Below are 23,017 nucleotides of genomic sequence, written 5' to 3' on the forward strand. Positions count from 1 at the left end.
ACCCTTTAACCTCATTAAAATCCTAAAATATTCTTGCTAGTTTGGAAAATACCCCCGCTATTTAAACTTTCCTAAAATGTAGCTCCCCTCCTACCTTTATGATGGAATACTGGATGATTTCAGTCAAAAGGCATCGTTATTACACTAAGAATAAGTCCTGGAGGAAAGCAAATGTTGCCACTTTACTCATTATTGAAGTGCCCTTATGACTGTCAGAGGGAACAGGTAAGATGCTAGGGGAGGCAGAGAAAGAGAGATCAAAGTGTTTTTGTTTACTTCTTTGAAGTTTTGTAGTACCTACTGTTTACCATGCACACTTCTTGATTCATGCTGAAAATTGGAATTCACCCATTTCTCTTTTTCCTGTCTAAGATGCAGATGGGGCACATTTCGTTGACTCCATCAATCCCTGCCCCCACGCATTAGCACATGCACACGTATACCTAGCCAGTGGAAAAGAAAAAAGAGTTACTCACATTCATCCATTTTACAAAGATTTCCAGGCTGCAATGGGAGGGCTTTACCTCTCCCTGAAGGATGAATAAATAGGTAGCTTTACTGACAACCTGTTCACAGTCAAACTGCAGTGAAAACTGAGACCAAAGTCTTGCTCTACTGGCACTTATGAGATCAGGTGCTGGCAACATGGAGAAGATAGTCATCTGCCTGATGGTCATCTTCTTGGGGACAGTGGCCCATAAATCAAGCTTCCAAGAGCAAGATCTCCTCTTGATTAGATTGCGTCAACTTATAGATATTGTTGATCAGCTGAAAAATTATGTGAATGACTTGGTAAGACCATACTTGTCACAACAAAATTTAAATAATATTCTTCAATTAATAGAAAAGGAACTTTTTGACTTATAAAAATAACCCAGAACTAATTTTCTTTTGCTCTAGGACCCTGAATCTCTGCCAGCTCCAGAAGATGTAAAGGTAAGACCAGTTGAATTTATTTGTGAAAATATATGTGGTACAAGTTTTTAAATCCAACTAAGAAAGGCATTAGCATAATTATTTAGGAATCTACTTAATTTCAATGAGTTTGGGGGTTTAATAGTTGGTAAAAGAGTTATTCCTATTTTGGTCAAACACTCATTGATTTACCAACAAGCCAACCAATAAACACTGCATTACCTTAAAAAATATATTTTTATCTCTAAATATCTCTGAGTACTTCCAAGTAGTATTGTTGCGAGAGAATCACAAAACTATACTATGATCAGTTTCTGAACAATGACCAACTAATTACATTTTAAGAGCCCTTGGCAAACCTAATACAGACCAGAAGAAGCAGAATTCACCTTTTAATGACAAGAAAGAAAGAAAAGAAAGGAAGGAAGAAAGAGAAGGAAAGAAAAAAGTAAGAACAGATTACAGGCACAGCATGGACGAAATCAGGGCTGTCCTTTAGAATATAATTCCCATATACCTTGGCCTCAGTGATTCTTGTCTTTGGCCTTTGGAGAGGTCTTTCAAAAGGACTATTTTCACAAACTCATCCCATTCTCTTAAGCCATTCAAATCCATTAGGTCCCAGGAAGAAAACATCTAGGATATAGTTCAAGAGTGCTGCGTGCTGATCTTTTCCTTAGTAACTTCGCTCTAGTCTTCATGTCTGGTACCCTGAAGAGATAAATGCAATTGGGGAAATATTTTCATTGTCACAGACCTTTAACTGCATAAATTAGAATTACTAATTTATGTGCTACCAGTAATTAGGACACTACAAAGGGGGAGACATATAAAGATACATTGCAAAGAAAACAATTATCGTAAATGACTATGTGTAAAAGTTTAGAAAGTGAATGAGTCACAACTATTGCTTTTCTCTAAAATTCACTCTCTAGCTCTGAACCTAACCACTCTCATTTACTAGGTCCTTTTCTAATAAGCAGCATCTAAAATGAAAGTAGCACATTCAGCTTATTGGAAAGACTTTTCTAATAAGTGAGAATATTTCTTAATCATGACCTAATTATCAAAACATGCATTTGCAGTATCTCACGCATTTTGTTTAACTGTTGTGGTTAGAGTCCTTTTGTACCAGCTCTGTCTGTAACTTACAAAATGAGAAATAAGGAAGATTTCCCATTTTCTAACTTGAGTTGATCCAGTGGGTACTTCCTTTGTTAAATATCTATGCTTTGTTGGAGATAGACTTTTTTTTTTTTTATCTTACATCATAATGAGAAGATTTTGTCTCGGTGACACTGTATCTATCCGACAATCTTATCCAACAATGCTAGTTATGATACAAGTGAGAGATGGTGTAACTAAGATCTTTAAGCTATGCTGACAGGCAAACTTGGGAAGAAAGAAAATAGTTTGAGGCCACGGTAGCTTTCTATCAAGTTTTCCACGGCCAGCATCAAGGCAGGGTCTATAAGAGATTTGAAAAGATTAAAAAGTTTAAGGAAAATAAATTCACTTACATGTTGCATGTAAATCTTGATACATAGTGATTATCTCCGATCCCTAATTGGCCTTGCCAGGCATCATTCTCTTTCTTTCTAATTACATAACCAGTGGTCCTCAACTGGTAATGATTTTGCCCCCCGAGAACATCTGACATTGTCTGAAGAAATTTTTGGTTGTCACAGTTGTGTGTAGGGGAGTGTTTTCTACTGGCATCTAGTAGAGTCCAGAGATGTTACTAAACATTCCAGAATGCACAGGACAGTCCTAACAACAAAGAATTATCTAGCCCAAAATGTCAATAGTGTGTTATTGAGAAACCCTGATATAAGCCTGGCTTGTGTGTGGGACAAAGGTAACCTCACCCAAGACTTCCTAGTGTGAGTGGCCAGGCCTTTCTGTGAGGGGTGTTAAAAAAAGCTATAAGGAGGTAAATATTTTCAAACACTCAATTGCAAAACAACAAAGCCAAATGTGCTCCCTTGCAAAAGCAGCACTTGTCTGTTCTCTTTGTTTGTTACTCTTGCTTTTGACTTCCGTACCCTTCCTCCTATTCTGCAATACTAGTGTGGGACACAAAACTCTTCATGTTATCATGTGTTCAAGGTTGAAGGAATCAAAGCCTTGCCCTCATAGTTTGCTGCCACGGAGGCACAGCAAAGGAAAATTGTTATACTCGCAGATGGTGGTGCTCTGCATGAATTTGGGTTCATCCAGTGACAGGGCACCCGAGGCTGCCTGAAGCAAGATTAATCTCTTCACGCCCCTTCTTGGTTCATCCTTAAGGCAGTTAGCAGGACGGCTCTTCCACTTCTTTTCCTCTTTGAGGCTGCCTTTGATGTGCATCTGAAGCCAAATCCAGCAGCTATTTGTCCTGGACCGCACATCACCAGGGACTGCTCTGCTGCTTGCAGAGAGCACAAAGCAACATACCACTGTTTGCTGACACAGGTGAACAAGGAATGGCAGGAGAGACAGCACAGCCTGTCGATATGGGCATCAGTGTCCAGATGCCATTCAGAGGCTTTCAGAAAAGCTTTCTCAGGTATAAACTCTCTCATCATGGATCTTGACCATTCCTGGCAATATCAAGGGAGTTCATTTTGTAGGGCCCCTATACTTCTTTGGAACATAACTTTCTTTCAACATACACATGTAAATGTTAACTCAGCAAAATGGGCTTCTGTGAGAAATGCTGGTTTCTCAGATCATCACGGATGAAGCAGTTAGTGTTTTCAGTTTCAGCTGGAAAATTTACCTCTTTAAATATGAATATTATTTTTTTCCAGTAAGTTAAGCCGGTTGTGGTCAAAAAGAAGAGAAAAGAAAAAACTTCAACAAACATGAACATGTGGTTTTCAAGGAAAAAAAAGTGCTATAATTAACATTTATAAATAGTTTCTATTAAATAAGCATTTTGGCAAACATATGGAAAGGATATTACCTTGCCCTTATGCGAGAGGCAAGCTGCTCTGTTATAAGGAAACCAGATAAGCTGGTTCTCGGCTTGTGGCTATGTATGCAAAGCAAACCTGATGAGGTTGTGCCTTAAAGATGCATGCTATTAATCAACATTCATACTGGGTAAGCATATGGGTTGGAAAATGCAAAGCAGGCCAGATGCTTTTTTCAGCTGATTGTCCATGAGAAGACTCAGGTAATTTTGTTATATATGGAACTGCCCTTGCAGGGACGGACAGAGATTGAGGTTTCTGGTTACATGGCAGTGACTTCCATACACATTAGTAAAATGAGGCCACAGCAACTAGGGTGGGGTGGGCTAGGGATTGAAGAGCCTAATATAAACACATTTGCTGAAAGAAAAAAGAAATTTGGATACAAGTTCTTAGATCAGCATTAAAATGTTTTCAACAAGTCAGTTTAAAATTTTGTTCTTCCAATAAATTCCATTTTCTTTTTAGTTTGGTTTTTAAGATTTTTGACTTATTCACTACTCACTAGTTATTTGACTAAACCAAGAGACAAGGTTTTGATCCTCGTTCTGTCCACTTCTCCATTCTTTGAGACACTACCCTTAGTTTCTAAGGAACAGTCTTCCCTCCATTGGTTGGGCAAGTCTCAAATTCTGTTCCTTGACTGCTTGATTCAGGCAGAATCCCACCCTAACTGGTCTAAGAGTGTGAATAGGATTTTAGAAGAGTCATGTGTAATCTATCACAGGTGTATTGAATCTTAGATGTGGAATATGCCATCAGAGGTAGGTAGCCACTTCCTTTTCCCAAAGTAGGGGTTTTGACTCATTTACTTCATTTGTCAACTCCACACCTATTTATTGAGCATTTGCCAGCAAGAAGACATGATGCCAGGTGTTGTACAAGATAAGATGCTGCTCGATGTCACTGTTAGATGCTCCCATGTACATTGTAGAGAGAAACAAAAAAACAAACAAACAAATAAAAGAGATTGTTAATTGGATTACAGCATACCTCACCCAAAGCTGCAACCAGTCACAGTGTCACTTTTAGAAAATTTGTTCTAAAACCAAGCCCACTCTCCCTCACAAAACACAAAGATCCTGCCTACCACCCAGACTTCAAATGGAATTAGGAATAAAGAGCTGTGGAAAAGTGAGGCTCCTCCCTCTTGCCTCTCTCTTCCCCAATATGGGGTGAAATTTTACATTGCAGGTGCCTTCTCTTCAGCCCAAAGATTAAGTAGGATGTGAACTCATTCCTCACCATCTGCTGAAATAAATGTGATCTAATACGCCATAACAGAAGTAGAAAAAGAGGATTGGGAAGGTCATTTTTACTTTCTGAATAACTTTTGTTTTGCTAACATCTATACAAATTACTTCTCTTGCAGAGACATTGTGAGCGGTCAGCTTTTTCATGTTTTCAGAAGGCCCAACTAAAGGCAGCAAATACGGGAGGCAATGAACAGATAATCAATGTATTAACTAAACAGCTGAAGAGGAAACTACCTCCCACAAATGCAGGCAGAAGACAGAAACACAGACCAGTAAGACTGTCATTTGTCATCTATCTTATTTGTACTTATTAACTATATCTCTTACATGATATAACACACAAACACACTTGTAGCCAGAGATTCTGGTGCCTTCCTTCCAGTTACATGTTATCATATCCGGTGTATTTTGAGAAATGGAGTCACCTCTTCCAAATCCACAGACTTGAAAGTGCCCAGAAAGTCTGTTTAGAATTTTGCTAAAAGTCCCTGGCAGCTAGAATAAGTTAATATAACTTCCCAAGGTGAAGAATCCAATTGTGACTTAGGAGTTAAATATTTTTCTATCATTTATATGGCCACATGTAGCTTGTATTCTTATTAACCGGACCTAGATCCCAGTTTTCCCACAAGAAAAGAGAGCCTACAAAAGACTAAGAAAAATCTCAAACTTTGCCTTCTTCTCTTAAAAAATATTATTGTCCTGTACAATCACAGTCAGTACTACATTTAAATAGATAGACTTCATTATTTGACTGGAGAATTTTAATAGTCCCTGGTTTCAGGAGGTCCTACTAGATATACCCTCTTGTGTATCTCTTCTTACGCCAACTCATAAGCAATGCTGATAGTCTCATGACTAATTCAAGAACTAATCAAAACCAGTGGATAAACACATAAGATAAATTACTCCAAAATATTTTTTTAATCAGTTCTCTCCCCTCCAAGGAATTTTACATGTGATTCACATGAAATCTTAGTGACATTATCAAAATGACTTTTATTTCCTTTAATTTGCTTAGCCAAGTTGCAATGTGAAGAGTATCCCTCTAAAACTTTTCTAGGAAAGGAGCTGAGCCCGCTTTGCAACACAATAGCAAAGACTCATAGAAATGGCAACGCTGGCACTGAGCTTAGAACTATCTCGTTAAGCACCTTCATTTGGTAGATGGGAAAATGAGACCTAAAGAGGTTAAGTGACTTGTCCCAAGCCCTGCAATTACTAAGTGGTAGAATGAGAACTAGAACCTTTATCTCCTACCTTTCAGTCAAATGCTCTCACCACAGCATCAAACTGACTTAGAAATGCTGAATACCAAGCAGTGGCCTGGTGTTTGCTCTCAAAAAGAATAAGAATAAAGAAGAAAAACCTAGAATTTTTTAAAAAGAAATATAAGTGGACAATATACATATGAAAAATTGTTCAGTCTCCCTATAATCAAATAAATGTAAGTTTCAGAAATCTTACTTCTTTCCAATTAAAATTTTTAACAATAGCCAACAATAGTGAGAATGGTCTGCATGAATAGAAGTAAAACTTTTTTACAATATACAAGAGACAAAAATTTTTACTCCTTTAATTTAGTAATTCTACTTCTAGAAGTTTATCAAATCAAATAAAGATGCATATAAAAATTATTCAGAAATGTTCTTGCAGCATTGTATTCAATAATGAAAAGTTAGAACAACCTATGTGTCCAAAAATAATAATAGTTTGATCCAATGTTGGAATACAAAGCAACCATTACGTATCACATTTTTGAAGAATATTTAACATGTAGGAAATGCTTGTGATATGTTGAGTGTAAATAGAGCAAATTACCATCCAGTGTAAAAAACATAAATGCAAAGAAAAAAACATTACTGAAAGGATATACATCCAAAGATTGCAGTGGTTATCTCTGAGGATAGGATTACAAATGATTTTTCCTTTTGTTTCTCCCTGAACAATTTTATGCACGTCTTGAATTTTTTTCAGAGAACATGATTTATATTTCTAATTGGAAAAAAAATTTTGGGGGTGCCTGGGTGGCTCAGATGGTTAAGCATCTGCCTTCGGCTCAGGTCATGATCCCAGGGTCCTGGGATCGAGCCCTATATCGGGTTCCCTGCTCAGTGGGGAGCCTGCTTCTCCCTCTCTCTCTGCCATCCCCTCCACTTGTACTCTCTGGCTCTACCTCTCTGTCAAATAAAAAAATACAATCTTTAAAAATAAATAAATAAATTTTAACTGAACATTTTATTAAATAGGAAAAATGTTTTAAAGGAGAATGTTACTCTTTCATTGATTTCTAGACATGCCCCTCATGTGATTCTTACGAGAAAACACCGCCCAAAGAATTCCTAGAAAGACTGAAATCACTCATCCAAAGGGTATGTAACTGCAATTATATTTGATTTTCTACTTCATATTTATCTATCCAGATTGCTTCTTGTGTTTATATTACTCATGGTATATTATTCCCACAGATGATTCATCAGCATCTCTCCTAGAACACATGAGATATGAAGGTTCCTGAGGATCTAACTTGAAGCTGGACACTATATTACATACTCTAACACAGTAGTGAAACTCACTTCTTGGTTTCTAAATGGAGGAGTACAACATATTAGTGATGGGGAAAAAGACTCAGATAAGTGTTCAAAGTCAGGATTATTTCCCCCCATTACAATGCAATACTTAAGTTTGATCACATGCTCTGTTTTAGTCAACTTGAAAAAGCTTTATACTCAATTAGAGTTTGATTTCCTATGTTACGGATTTCTATGGTTTCTAAAGTTTTTACTTTATATTATTTTGCCCAACTATGACATTCCTTTATTGGGGGAGAAGCTTAAAATTTTTAACCCAAAACTTAATTTGGGAATTTATTGATCTTATATTTACTTTGATCTTGATTACCACAAGAATGAGATCTCTGATGATCATAACTTAAAAGTTATATACCTTCATTCAAGCTGAGAAATACAGAAGCATAGAATCAAGATGAAAAGTTGGTCTTTATTCTTTTAAGGAAATGAAAATTGAGTGTTTAAAAATGTATATCTGAAGAGTTTACTTTTTATCTCAGAATGTCTAATGTATAAATATATAGTTTATTTATGTGCCAGGGGATAGTTTTACTAGATGGCTACAAAAAAGTCTTATTCCTTTATTGGGATTTATCAAAAATATTTAAATGCTATAGATAAGAATGTATTTATGGAATACACTCGTTAGTCTTTTTTTTTTTCTTTAAGTGGGTTTAATAGTAACTTTCCCAGTTCAAGTCCCCTTATAAGCTAACATTTTAAGCTTGTGGAAATGGCAATTAAAACCTATAGAGGGACATACATCAGGTGGTCTTCTGGAACCAAATACATTAAAAAAAATCTTGTAGCTCTCATCTCAAACTGTTATAATGATTATATGGGAGTGAGCTAGTAACTCCAAATGTCTGTCACCTTTCATTCTTCCTTTCTTTTCTTTCTTCTTTTTAAAGTGACAGACACCTTGTGCTTGCATGCTTTGCATAAGACAAATTCAATCACCTATATAAGATCAAAATCGGGAGACATATCAAGAGGCCAAGACTCCTGTCCTCATAGAAAACAGACTTTTGCATAAACATTCCAATCTTTTCAACCATGGATAGTAAAAATAAGCAACTTGCTCTAACTGCCATTTCATATCAACTCCAGCAGAGTTTATTTAAAAATGAAGTTAAAAACTCTAGAAAAATAAAATTTTTGCTAGAACGTTATAAGCTATTTGAGAATCTCTTATTGTTAAAATGGCTGTGAATGTGCAAGAGGATATGGGATGGGAAACACTGTATGTTCTGAGAAGAGAAAATTATCTCCTTAAAAGTATTTTAAAAACAAGTACAGATAAATTTATAGTTCTAGAAGATATATTAACCATCAGTGATTTCATCAACTCTCAATGAAATGTTGTATCATCAGAAACAAGGTATTCTGTTTTAAAATTTTTTAAATGTTATTACAGAGGGGTCATGTAAACAATAATGATGATAACATGCATGGAGAGCCTACCTACGTATCAAATGGTACCAGCCCAGACTGTTGGGATAAAAGTGGAAAGCAGCCACAAAGTTGACTAGGGAAGGGTGAAGTCTGTATTTCTTGTTTCTGTCTTTATAGTCGTTGACTTCTTTGACACTGTGATTTTATATTTAAAATAATGTATTTATTTTGGTGTGTTTACTGTTAAAAATCTCTGTTCTAATCCTTTGACCAGAGATTCTACCTTAAAAGTAAAAATAATTTAATGGGGTGTTGGTTAAGAGCCTTCACTAAAACTGAGTTTAAAGACTCAGGTAAAGATCCTAGCAACACCCCAAGAAAAGCACTGCATTGGAAAAAACAAGATGAAGAAGTAAAACTTGAACAGCTCCATCTTCACTGCTCTGTGTTCAAGGCTTACCTAGCCCTCAAAAGGGATATAAGGCTTACCTATAAACATTATTTCACCTATGGATGGTGATATAGGAGGCCTGAAATTTTGCTGGCTGTGAAATCATGGTCACTTGCTTAAATTTTGGGGATTTCCATTTCCTTCTCTCTAGAATGAGGGTGTTGGACTGAATCTCTAAGGTCTATTCTGTCTTTTTTTAGAGCTTTATGTGTTTATGAGTTTCTAAAGTTCTGGATACTCTTATGGGAACATCTGACCATACTTTTGAGTAAAATTTTTACTGAATCTAATGTTCAGTTACACAATCATATTCAATAGCATTTGTAGCAACACTCACTGCAGGAACAAAAGAGATGTTCACAAAAAAAAAAAAGAAGGAAGGAAGAAAAAGAAAGACAGAAAAACATTGCAGTAGGTCACGGAAATTCAGGGAAAATTAATCATGATTTTTACTATTGTAGCTGAAAGTGTCTTTTTTGGACACTTGTATAAAATTGTAGCATTATTATTCTATATTATTGCTCTGTTGTATTTACATTTGCATCTGAGAATTTAGTTTTAATGCAAACTATGTACTTTATAACTTAATAATTATTTATTATATATTTGGTTTTAAATGTTTATGTTCATGGCTTCTTATTTAAGACTTGATCATATTAAATCATATTACTGTCTTTGTGATTCCCTGGAAACCCTTAATTCAATAGCCTTAGCATAAAATAAAAGATGATCCTCAGTTTCTGGGAGCATATTGTTTTTATATGTATATTACAAAGACAATCTTCTGTCTTTACATACTTCACTGAAATGGAACCTTCCACTCCTGTCTCTGCCTTAAGGATACCACTTCCTTTTGCAATTTTCCCAAATGTATGGCAAGTCCTGGAAGACTTGATTGTCCTCTGCTGGTCACTCCTTCATCTTTACTGCGGAGTTAGGCATGTTCTTTCCTTTGAATTCAACTTCTGCCATCATCTTGGGTAACTTCAGTACCCATGGGGAAGATTCCACCAACACTGCTACTTCCCAGAACCTTGACTACCCAAGTTCCAAACCCCTACATCTTTTATCCTGTCATCATCCCATTCCCATGGCCATGTGCCAGACTTTATTGTCTGGAACTATTTTCCGTGTGAAATCCTTACATATACAAAGCCATCACCTGCTAGTCTCTTAGTTCTCCAGACATCCATCTCAAGATCCCATCACAACAGCCAGGCCTTTGCCCCTCCCCATTCTCTCAGTTTATTAATTCCCCTTGGCCCCCAGCCTCCACCCCACCCCCAGAGCTTAGGCCTCTGATCAGTCCCTTGAACTTCAGACCCAGCAATCTTCTCAAGTAGCTGCCTACAAACTCCCTACCTAGCTGTTTTGATCTTGGTCTCCTATTCCAGCTTCAGACACAAGATCTGGCCCCTCGGGCGCCTGGGTGGCTCAGTCATTAAGCGTCTGCCTTCAGCTCAGGTCATGATCCCAGGGTCCTGGGATCGAGCCCCGCATCGGGCTCCCTGCTCCGCAGGAAGCCTGCTTCTCCCTCTCCCACTCCCCCTGCTTGTGTTCCCTCTCTCGCTGTGTCTCTGTCAAATAAATAAATAAAATCTTTAAAAAAAAAAAGATCTGGCCCCTCATCTTTGGGAACAATTTCAGACTTCCCTACCTGGCTCACTAGAGTTACTTTCCCACTTCATGCCTACTTCTGAACACTCATCTGCTTTCAGTATCTGCCTCCACCTATTCTAGTCCACAGATTAGTCCAGGAATAGCCTCACCTCATGAGGAGGGAGGGATTTGGAATTCACAGTTAAGCTCATTGAAAGAGTAATCTCTACATGTGCCTAGACTCCCTCAACTTCATTCATTCATTCATTAAATCACTATAATCTGATTTCTAACATCCTACACCCTATCACTGTATCAAAATTGCCCTTTGTCAGGTCAATGATGACCTTCAAATAACCCAACTCATAAATGTGTCTAAATCCTTACCTTACTTGATTTTATCATGACTTTTGCTAACTTTATTCCTTCTCCGACTCTGGAGGGCCCTCCTCCTCCTAGTTCTTGGCTTGCCTCTCTTACCACACGTTCTCAGTGTCAGTTCTTGGTTGGCTTTCCTGTATCCTCCCATTAGAAGTTGATATTCCTAAGGATTCTGTCCTGGTCACCTTTTCACTTTAAACCTCTTCCCTCAATAGTCCAGTGGGTTCTTGGTGTTTTAAAAAACCCTCTCTATGTTGTTGAACCACAAATCTATAGGTAAAGGCCAGATCTCTCTGATGATTCCCAGGCCCCTATATCCAACTTCTCCCTGAAAATTTCCATCTTTATCCTCCAGGCCCATCATCTGAACATGCCAAAATTGATCTCATCACTGTTTCCCACTTCCATGACCTCCTCTATTTTTCAGTGTTCCCTAATTTTTTTTTTTTTAAGATTTTATTTATTTGACAGAGAGAGACACAGCGAGAGAGGGAACACAAGCAGGGGGAGTGGAGGAGGGAGAAGCAGGCTTCCCGCGGAGCAGGGAGTCCTATGTGGGGCTCGATCCCAGGACCCTGGGATCCTGACCTGAGCCGAAGGCAGCTGCCCAACTGACTGAGCCACCCAGGTGCCCCAGTGTTCCCTGATCTTAATGGGAATGTATCTCCAGCCTCCCAGACTCTGCCTTCTCTCTCATTCACTATAACCAATTGGTCATTGGGCCCTGGTATTTCTATCTCTTAAGTACATCCTTTCTTTTCTACTCCCTCTGCCATCATCTTAATGCAGGCTTTCAGCAATGGTTATAACTTTTGATTGAGTTCCTGGCCTCTTGCCTTCTCGTCTTTCCAATCTATCTCTGCATGGTCACAGGAGTATCTTTTAAATTGTAACTCTGGGGGCGCCTGGGTGGCTCAGTCGGTTAAGCGTCTGCCTTCGGCTCAGGTCATGATCCCAGGGTCCTGGGATCGAGCCCCGCATCGGGCTCCCTGCTCCTGCTCAGCGGGAAACCTCCTTCTCCCTCTCCCACTCCCCCTGCTTGTGTTCCCTCTCTTGCTGTGTCTCTATCAGATAAATAAATCAAGTCTTTAAAAAGAAATGTAACCCTGATTAATCACAGTTTCTCCTTATTTAAAGCCCTTCACTGGTTCTTCTCTGGAGTAAAGCCCAGGCCTAAAGCTAGGCATGTAAGACCCTTTTTCATCTGCTCCACTCAGTTCCCAGCCTCTCTTCACCTTGAACTTCAAAATTCCAGCCAGTCTAATCTGCTTCTAGTTCCCTGGACACGCCATGTTGTTTTATTCTTCTGTTTCTTTGCACTTGCAGTGTCCTCTCCCTGGAATATCACTCCTCAACACCCAGAAAAATCCTCATGCATCTGTCCATATTCAACTGAGTCATCACTTCCTCCAGAAGGATTTCCATCACCATCTTACTCTATCTCTGTGACAATGTTGATCTCTTCCCACTTTTAGACTTGATCATATTTTGGCTGTTAGTTTTAATGTGGTATACACACATTTATTGAATGATAGATACATCTGTTTCCCTTTCCAGAACATAAGCGTCTCTGGTAGAAGGAACTGCATCTTGCTAGCACAGTGCCTTATACATAGTAGATAACATATAGTAAGAAACAAATGTTTACAAAATTGAACTGAACCAAATACAAAATGCACAATTATGCATTGAAATTTTCCCTCACATCTCTCTTTCTCTTACTGATTGAATCCAACTATCAGTAAAGCCAGTCAACTGTTTTCAAAATATCTCTAGAAGCCAACCACCTGTCACTATCTCCAGATTCCACTCCACTCTCACTTAGATGATTGTAATACTTTCCTAAATAGTTTTCCTGATTTTTGTTCTTGTACCTCACCAAAATCTACTTGCAACAAGCAACTTGAATGATCTTTTAAAACACCAGAATATGTCACCCTTAGCCCAAAACCTTCTAATGGCTCCCACCTCATTCAGGATAAAGCCTGAGTCCTACAACAAGGGCTACATGGTCATGTCCCCTCAACCTCTCACCTCTCTAACCTCATTTTCACTCTTCTTATTCAACTCAAGCCACACTGGCACTCTTTCCTGTCTCCAACACTCCAAGAACACTTCCACCTATGGCAGTTGCATTTTTTGTTTCCTCTGTTTGGAGTGCTCTCCTGCCAAATGTCCACATGGTCCATTCCCTCCCCTCCTTCATGTCCTTCCTCAACCAGGTCTTCTCTGACTACTATCAGGTAGTCCATTCTCTTTTAAATTGCAACTCTCCTAAATACCACTGCTTTATTTTTCTCTATAGCACTTACCATCCTCAACATATATATTTTAATAATGTATGTGTTTATTGTCTCTGTCTCCCACCAGAATGTTAGCTCAGTATGGGCAGAGATTTTTGTTTGTTTTGTTCACTGCTATATAACTGGCACCTAAAACAATGCCTTGAACATAGAATGAGATCATGAAAAATTTGCAGAAAGAATTGGTGGGTTCTACAATAGCTGGCACTGGAGTTCTCCCATAGGGTTTTAATTCCCAATACATAGTTTGCTTTTTCTTTATGATGCAAGTCAGGTACTATTGAATTTTTTCTTTTATAGCTTCTCCCTGATCTCTGGGTACTTTGTATCTTCTGAAAATTTATCCTCATCCTCTTATCGACTGTGATCACACCTCTTCTATATTTTCCAAATGATATTCCTTCTCCCTTTATAAAAATAGAAAATTCAAAGCATCCATACAACCACTGTGAGTCTCTAAAAATGTCTTTCTTCTACCTTTATTCATAATAAAATATTATTTTCAAGAAAGCTTCTTGTATGGTACAAATTATTTTATTTTATTTTTTTAGTTTTCCTTTATTTATTCATTCTGAATGAGATGGTAAAGTGCTCTGGAGAAAGAAAAGCAGAGAAAGGGGATGGGTGGGGGGCATGTGTGGGGCAGATGAGGAGAAAACAGTTTTTTAAAAGATTTATTTATTTTTTGAGAGAGAGAGAAAAAGAGAGTGGGGGAGGGGCAGAGGGAGAGAATCCTCAAGAAGACTCCTTCCTGAGTGTGGAGCCCGATGAAGGGCTTGATCTCAAGACCCATGAGATCATGACCTGAGCCAAAACCAAGAGTGGGACGCCCAACTGACTGAGCTACCCAGTAGCTCCTGAGGAGAATAGTTTTAAGTAGAATGAAAACCTATATCCAGTGGGATCTTTTGTTACTTCCAGTGAGTTTAAGTGAGGAATACTATAAAGGTGAGCAGCAGTCACATGAAAGAGAATTCTTTGAGGTACAGTGTTGAAACAGAATTAGTTCAAATGAATCATCTAACAAATGTCAATAAATTAGCAAGTGGTTTTCGGTCCTGGCATGCATTATAGTCATCTTTAGAGCTTATACCAAAAAAATACACTACTGGGTATTTAATTAAAATAAAATTAGAAAGTCTGAGGGCCTGGTCATTAATATTTTTTAAAACTCTTGAGATGATTCTAGTGTGTAGTCAGGGCTGAGAACCACAGAATGAATCAAAGCAATGCTGACACATTATGGCTAGGAGGAAGAGATGATATATGCTACAAAGTTATGAGTACATTAATGTACTTTTTCTAGAGCATTATCTTTTTGCAACAATTTAATTCTCCCTGAGGCTCTAACAGCAAAGACAGCACCCAAAAGATGAGCTTACTCTTTATAACAGAAAGACAATTTTGGAGATATTTTAAATGGGATTAATTATTTGTTTAAAAGATGAATAATAGATTATGGAATAATCGTATAATAGGATTCAACATAGCAACAAGAAAATGAATAGTAGCTATATGGCTGAAACATAAATAAAATAAGATAAAAAGAGAGGGAGGGAAATCATAAGAGACTCTTAACTATAGGAAACAGACTGAGGGTTGCTGGAGGAGAAGAGGGTCCAGAGATGGGGTAACTGAGTGATGGGCATAAAGGAGGGCACTTGATGTAAGAAGCACTGGGTGTTATATGCAACTGATGAATCACTAAATTCTATGCCTGAAACTAATAATACACTATGTGTTAACTAAATTGAATTAAAATAAAAATTTGTAGGGCGCCTGGGTGGCTCAGTTGGTTAATCGACTGCCTTCGGCTCAGGTCATGATCCTGGAGTCCCAGGATCGAGTCCCGCATCAGGCTCCCTGCTCAGCAGGGAGTCTGCTTCTCCCTCTGACCCTCCCCCCTCTCATGTGCTCGCTCTCTCTCTCTCACTGTCTCTCAAATAAATAAAATCTTTAAAAAAAAATTTGTAAAAAAAGAAACACAAATGTTTAACCAAAAATGCTAGACAAAAAATACATATTTTATGATTCCATTTATATAGGGCAAAACTAATAAATAGTATTAGAAGGTCATTGGTGGTAATCCTTGGGGAGGAGAATAAGGTAGTAATTGAGAGAGAATATAAAGGGGTACTTCTGGGGTACTAGTCATGCTGTATTTCTTGACCCAGGGGGAGGTATTTATTGAGCTGTACACTTATGATTTATTCCATTTTCTCTATGTATGTTATAATTCAATAAAATTAAAATTCAATTATTGAAAATAAATGATAGAAAAGATGTTTTAGAAAAATTCTCTTTCAGGGGCGCCTGGGTGGCTCAGTCGGTTGAGCGACTGCCTTCGGCTCGGGTCATGATCCTGGAGTCCCGGGATCGAGTCCCGCATTGGGCTCCCCGCTCAGCGGGGAGTCTGCTTCTCCCTCTGACCCTCTTTCCTCTCGTGCTCTCTATCTCTCATTCTCAAATAAATAAATAAAATCTTTAAAAAAAAAAAGAAAGAAAAATTCTCTTTCAGATGAACAATACATGGAACTTACAGAAATACAAAACTTGGAGAAGGCTATGGAGAGAGAAAAGTTGGCTAAGTGATAACAGGGAGGGAGGGAGGGAGGGAGGAAGGAAGGAAAGAAGGAAGTGAGGGAGGGAAAAACAGCAGTTCTACAAAGGAAGATTCTAGGTTGTGGTAACTTAGTCAAAAATAACGTTTTATTTTTTTTATTTATTTTAATTTTTTATTATGTTAATCACCATATATTACATCATTAGTTTTTGATGTAGTGTTCCATGATTCATTGTTTGTGCATAACACCCAGTGCTCCATGCAGAATTATATTTTTAAAATGGCTCTGATCATGTTACAGTCTTCCTATTAGGCTGAGAGATGGTTGATTTGGAGAAGAAAAGTTTGTGTTGCTGTGTGTTTTCCCTCTATAATCTTAATTCAAACAATTTCCCAAATATAACTTACAAGGGAGAGAAAGAAAGGGAAGAGAAGAAAAGAGAGGAAGGGAGGGGAGGGGAGGGGAGGGGAGGAGATAAAATGAAATGAAACAACAGTAAATATCCTTGGTCAGTGGTCAGGTTTTCCCAGAAGGAGAGCCTGAGTCAAGGATTCTGGTGCAAGTGGCTTACTAAGGAAATGCTCCCAGAGAAACCAGAAAAGGGAATGTGGAAGGCAGGATTGGGAAAGGGGAAATCCAGGTCTGGGGATAAATTCAAGTGAATTCTCAGATTCTACCTGATTCTGCGAGGTACATTGGAGCCTGGATTATACCTCAGAGTTGTTAGTTCTGCCTGGAGACAAAGGAACTGGGCTTTTGTATTCCCACAACTACTCTGTCTGTCTGTGGAACTTCAGTACAGAAGTGAGGCTGCCCCAGTGCCCAAGGGCCATCCTCTGAGTGTCCCCAGTACAAGCTGCCATCAAAGCACACATATGGGATGGGTACATAGAGCTGATGGAAAGGATCCAAGGGCATCTGGGCAGGCACCAGCTCTGTCTACTACAGAAAGAATGATTTTTTTTTTCTTTTAAAAGTTTATTTTCTCAGATGTGAAGGCTTAAGGCAAAGATTAATTTTATTGACAAAAACAGAGGTAGTTTTAGGAAAGTTGGGATATATTTGTTCATATTTAATTATATAGAATTATGTATATATTTATTATGTATATATTTTATATAGGTTATTTCTTTTGGGGGGGCCACAATTTTATTTTCAAAAGCCCACTTAACCTAAAGGAGCCTTGTTTTGTAGAGAAATGTATTTTAGCCCAAAGAGTGAGTGCTCAAGGACAAGAATATGACACCACTGATGTGCACCCCACGTCCTGAATACCAGCAGGAACTGCTTCCCTCATTACCACCCCCACCTAAGGGCAGCCATCAGTCTCATGCTGCAAACAGAAGAGATTTTCCCTGTTAAGATATTTATAGTCTTAGAATATAGGGCAGTTGATGGATTCCAAGCTTCTAGTAAGCCTCCCCACTCCCTTTTTTTTGGACTTGGAACCAACCATTTCTTGGAGGGTCCTTTGAGAGAAATGGCATTGTAAATGGAATTAAAACATTTATATATGTTGATAGATAAATCAATCTTGAAAAAAGAAAAGTTTGGAGCTGGTCAGTCTGAGGAGGGTGCAAAAGGGAAGGGTGTGGCCAGGATGGAAACAGAATCATCCATGACATGGTGGGTGGGTAAGTGTTCAGTGTTGTCTGGCAGAGTTTTTCCGGTATGCTAAGTTACTGATGAGGAGAGAACGGAATAGCAGAACTTGAAGTATAAGTGTCATGCTACAACATTTGTTCTAAAGCTATTACTGTGGGATCAAGCCCTGTTGAATGACTTGTGACCATGGGGGAGAATTTACTTTTTGCCTACATTATCAGCAGTACCTCTTATTTTCCCAACAGAAGCTTTTCACTGAGGATGTCCTTTTAAAAAAGATACCTTTTAAAGAGAGGACATGCTGCCACCTATTGAAACAATGCAAATACACACAGACACCCAAATTCTAAAATGTCAGGACCTTGTGAAAAGCAAATGGTATCAACTCCAAAAGATTTCCTCAGCTCTTTCAGTCCTGAACTTTACGAAAATTTTCAGTACTGAGATAATTTCTAAAAGGAGCTTCAGGACCATGAACACGACTTCTCTCTGGACCTACAGAACTCACCTTGGCCTTATTGAACTGTGTTTTAATATGCGATTTCCTGGGTTGCCTGGGTGGCTCAGATGGTTAAGCATCTGCCTTTGGCTCAGGTCATGATCTCTGGGTCTTGGGATGGAGTCCTGCATCAGGCTTCCTGCTCAGCAGGGAGTCTGCTTCTCTCTTGCGCGCTCTCTCTCTCCCCCTCTGCCCCTCCCCACCACTCGTTCTCGCTCTGTCTCTCTCAAACAAATAAACAAAATCTTTAAAAAATATGCAGTTTCCTAATAAATAAAATAAATGTTCCCAGTGGTTGCCACAGAAGAAAGATTTGAAGTTGCAGCACTTTAATTAAACATGTCAATTAAATCATTTTTTCAGCTGCTTCTGTTCATGTCCCTTCCCTCCAAAAGTTTATTTTCTGTATAACACAACTCTCCTCAATATAGTCATAGTGTTTTAACCAATTCTGTATCATTTTGCTTCTCTCATTTCCTATTTCTGCCCTCTTTGTCAGGTCTAGACTAATAATGGTTCAGATACGCTGGCCTCTATTGCTTCTACTTTTTTTTTTTTTTAAGATTTTATTTATTTATTTGACAGAGAGAGACAGCGAGAGAGGGAACACAAGCAGGGGGAGTGTGAGAAGGAGAAGCAGGCTTCCCGTGGAGCAGGGAGCCAGATGTGGGGCTCGATCCCAGGACCCTGGGATCATGACCTGAGCTGAAGGCAGACACTTAACGACTGAGCCACCCAGGTGCCCCTATTGCTTCTACTTTTAATGCCAAAACTTCTTTCTTCCCTATTGAGGAGCAACACACAAACCAACAAAGAACCCAAACCCTTTGTTTTTGTCCCTCTGGCATCTATTCTGCCTCCTCTGGTATTAAAACCCCCTTTTTCTTTGAGAATGCTTCCTTGACCAACTCTCAGTCCTTGTTGTCATTTGGGGCTAGTCTCACCCCCTCTCCAGCTCCAGGGGTGGGAACATAACATAAGCTAGAGCCTGGAGAAGCCTTCCTGTGACTTTTGTTGTAATTATTTAGAACGAAATGTTCTCCTCCTATAGTAGCTACTAAGCTGATGGGATTCAGGCTGGAGCTGCCAGTGGTCAGCTCTGCCACTCTTTGCAGAGTGCTTTCTGAGCACGGAGAAGCGAAGTGAGAGACAGAGGACAGATTGTGCCTGAAGGTTCACCATTAAACCTAACTATCTGAGCCAATAAATCTTTTATATTTAATCTAGTTTCAGTCGTATTTCTGTCACTGTGAATGGAAGAGCTTTAAATTCACAGACTTCTCAATCCCAGCACTTTAAATTACTTACTCTCCATTTTTTTCTCTGATCTGGAATCCACTGCAGCTCCATAGTGCTAGTTGGGAAATCTATTTAGGCTGGACTGAATATTATTTATCTCTATTCCCTTCTGCAAGAATGAGGAGGGCCATGGACCAGACTAAACTAAAAGAAACTTAGCTTAACAAAATGTAAAAATCAAGCCTCCATAAATTCAAGTGATAAGCCAGTAATATAAATGTGTGTTATAACAAATATCAACATTCTCTACAGAAGAGTGCAGAGTCTCTACAATGTATAATACATAATATCAACATAAAAAATTAGTAGACATGCAAAAAAATAGGAAAATGTTACCTTGACTATATTCTCATAGTCAAGAGAAAAAGTACTCAAGAGAAAGAGACTCCAGGATAATTCAAATATTGGTATTAGCAGACAACAACCTTAAAGCAACTATTATAAATGTGTTTAAAGACTTAGAGGAAAAATGGCCATAATGAGTGAATAGGTTAGAATTTCAGTAGAAACACAGAAACTATAAAAGTGATGGAAATTATAAAACCAAAAAGTGTAATATCAGAAATCAAAAATTCACTGGACGGAAAAAAAAAATTCACTGGATGGGCTCAACACGTTGAAATGAGCAGAACTTGTAGAGAAATATTTGAACTTATCCCACTCGAGGAACATGGAGAAAGAAAACTGAAGAATGAACAGAAACTTGGGGACATGTGAAACAATATCAGTTAGTCTAATATGTGAAATTGGAGTCCCAGAAGGAGAGAAGAGAGATAATTAAGCAGAAAAAAAAAATCTATAGAAATAGTGGCCTAAATTTATCTAAACTGGGTGAAAAACATTAACTTACAAACCTAAGGAGCTTAGAGGACCTGAAGCAGTATAAAGACAAAGAAAACCACATCTACACAGCACAGTAAAACTGCTAAAGCCAAAGATAGAGTGAAATTTTCAAAAGCATCAGTGGGCATGGCGGGGGAGTGTGTGGACATTATATACAGGAGAATGACAATAAGAATACTGTCTGATTCTCATCAGAAACAAGAAAGATAGAAGACAATGAAGAAAACATTCTTAACATGCTTCAAAAAATGTCAACCCAAAATTCTATACTCAGTAAAAATATCCTTCAAAAATGAAGGCAAAATAAAGGCATTTCTAAAAGCCTATAGAATTTCTACAAGAACTATTAGAAGTTCTTTAAAACTAAAGGAAATGACAGCAGATGGAAACTCAAATATAGAGGAAGGAATAAAGACCCTTGGAAGTGGCAGATGTGTTGGTAAACATAAAATAGTATTTTTTTGTCCTTCTTGTTATTTCTTTCAAAGACAGATACCTGTTCAATGTGAAAAATTATAACATTTTATTGTGGAAATTATAAAAAATATATGACAACAACAGCATACAAGATGGTGTGATAGCAAATTTAATCACATTGTTTCAGGGTTCTTAAACTTAACACAAAATGGTACAATAGAAATTCTACACAGACTATGATAAGTTAAGGATGCATGCTGTAATCTTAGAGGCAGCTAAAAAGGATTAAAAGGAATAGCTAAAAGTTAGGGAAATTATAATGGGATACTAAAAATATTTAATTAATCTTAAAAAAGGCAGGGAAGAAGGAACACAAGAAAAATATCAGATGGGACAAAGGGAAACACATAGGAAAATGACAGAATTAAATCCAACCATATGTAACTAATTACACTAAATGAAAATGGACTAAGTTCTCTATTTAAAAGCAGAGATTGTTAGCAGCATAAAAAAATTAAGACACAACTATATGCAAACATAAGAACAGGTTCCGAGTAAAGGGATGGGAAAAGATATGTGATAAAAACAATAAGTATAATAAAGTGTTGGGCCTATGTTAATATCAGACAAAATGGATTTAAAAACAAGAAGTATTACCAGTGAAAGAGGTGAACATTTCATAATTATAAAAAGATCACTTCATCAAGAAGACATAACAATTATAAATGTGTATGCATCTAATATGGAGCTTCAAAATAAATGAAGCAAATACTGACAAAACTAAAGGGACAAATAGACATATTTATAGTTATAATGGGAGATTTTAAGACACCTCTTTTAGTAATTGATGGAACACTGAGTATACAGCATATTTGAATAACACTATCAACCAACTTGTTCTATTATTATGGAACACCATCAACTTCAAGTAAAAAGTACACATTCTTTTTAAGTGTGCATGGAAGAGTTACCAAGATAGGCCATATGCTTGGTCAAATGAATCTCAATAAATTTCAAAATCTCAATATATATTTATATATTTTTAAACCACAATGAAATTAAACTAGAAGTCATTACTACTGACATATCCCAATAAACCCTAACTATTTAGAAACTAAGAAACAGACTTCTAAATAACTCATGAATCAAAGAAGAAATCATAAGAAGTATCAGAAAATATTTTTAATTAATAATAAAAACATAACAAATCAAAATTGTGGGATGTATCTAAAGCAGTGTGTAGAAGGAAATTTTTAGTATGATAGATTAGACAACAAAAGTTCTAAAATTAATTAAGATTCCACTTTAAAAACTAGCAAGGCTGATGAACAAAAAAGAAAATGTGGACAGCTAATATGAATAAAAGACAAGACATTACTACAGCTTCTGTAGACATTATGATAACAAACGAATACTATTTTTAAAACTTTGTATCAGTAAATTTTAAAAATGAGATGAAATGGAAAAATTCCTTAAAATATAAATTTACCAAAATGGACACAAGAAATAATAGAATATCTGAAGAGCTCTATGTCTATTAAAGAAATGGAATGCAGGGGTGCCTGGGTGGCTCAGATGGTTAAGTGTCTGACTCCTGATTTTGGCTCAGGTCATGATCTCAGGGTCCTGGGATGAGCCCGAGTTAGGTTCTCCACTCAGCAGGGAGTCTGATTGAGGATTCTCTCCCTCTCCCTCTGTCCCTCCCACTCCTCACTAACTCTCTCTCCCTCTCACAAATAAATAAATAAATCTTAAAAAGAAATGAAATTCATAATAAAAACATGTCTCACAAAAACACTCTAGGCCCAAATGGCTTGCCTAATGAATTCTATCAATCATTTATGGAAGAAATTATGTCAAGTTTATACGAACTCTCAGAAAACAGAGGATGAGGAAATACTTCCAAACTCATTTTATGAGGCCAGCATTCTGACACCAAAATCTGAGATAAATCTTGTTTTTT

At 37.7% G+C, this 23,017-nt stretch overlaps 1 protein-coding gene across 1 annotated transcript; it reads left to right on the forward strand.

Moving 5' to 3' along the window:
• Nucleotides 1-624: 624 nt before the first annotated feature.
• Nucleotides 625-7,620, forward strand: IL21 (interleukin 21). The gene is made up of 5 exons (XM_028102220.2): nt 625-792; nt 901-936; nt 5,245-5,400; nt 7,423-7,500; nt 7,597-7,620. The coding sequence occupies exons 1-5, from the start codon at nt 625-627 to the stop codon at nt 7,618-7,620; spliced, it is 462 nt and encodes a 153-aa protein (XP_027958021.1).
• Nucleotides 7,621-23,017: the final 15,397 nt, after the last annotated feature.

Source organism: Eumetopias jubatus, unplaced genomic scaffold (genome assembly GCF_037043125.1).
Source record: "Eumetopias jubatus isolate StellerSeaLion01/CBP00866 unplaced genomic scaffold, mEumJub1_p1.0 scaffold_2, whole genome shotgun sequence".
Taxonomy (NCBI): domain Eukaryota; kingdom Metazoa; phylum Chordata; class Mammalia; order Carnivora; family Otariidae; genus Eumetopias; species Eumetopias jubatus.

Coding starts and splice junctions, on each gene's coding strand:
- IL21 (XM_028102220.2), top strand. CDS start 625: ATGAGATCAGGTGCTGGCAACATGGAGAAGATAGTCATCTGCCTGATG. Junction 793..900: donor AAAATTATGTGAATGACTTG/GTAAGACCATAC, acceptor CTTTTGCTCTAG/GACCCTGAATCTCTGCCAGC. Junction 5,401..7,422: donor GAAGACAGAAACACAGACCA/GTAAGACTGTCA, acceptor ATTGATTTCTAG/ACATGCCCCTCATGTGATTC.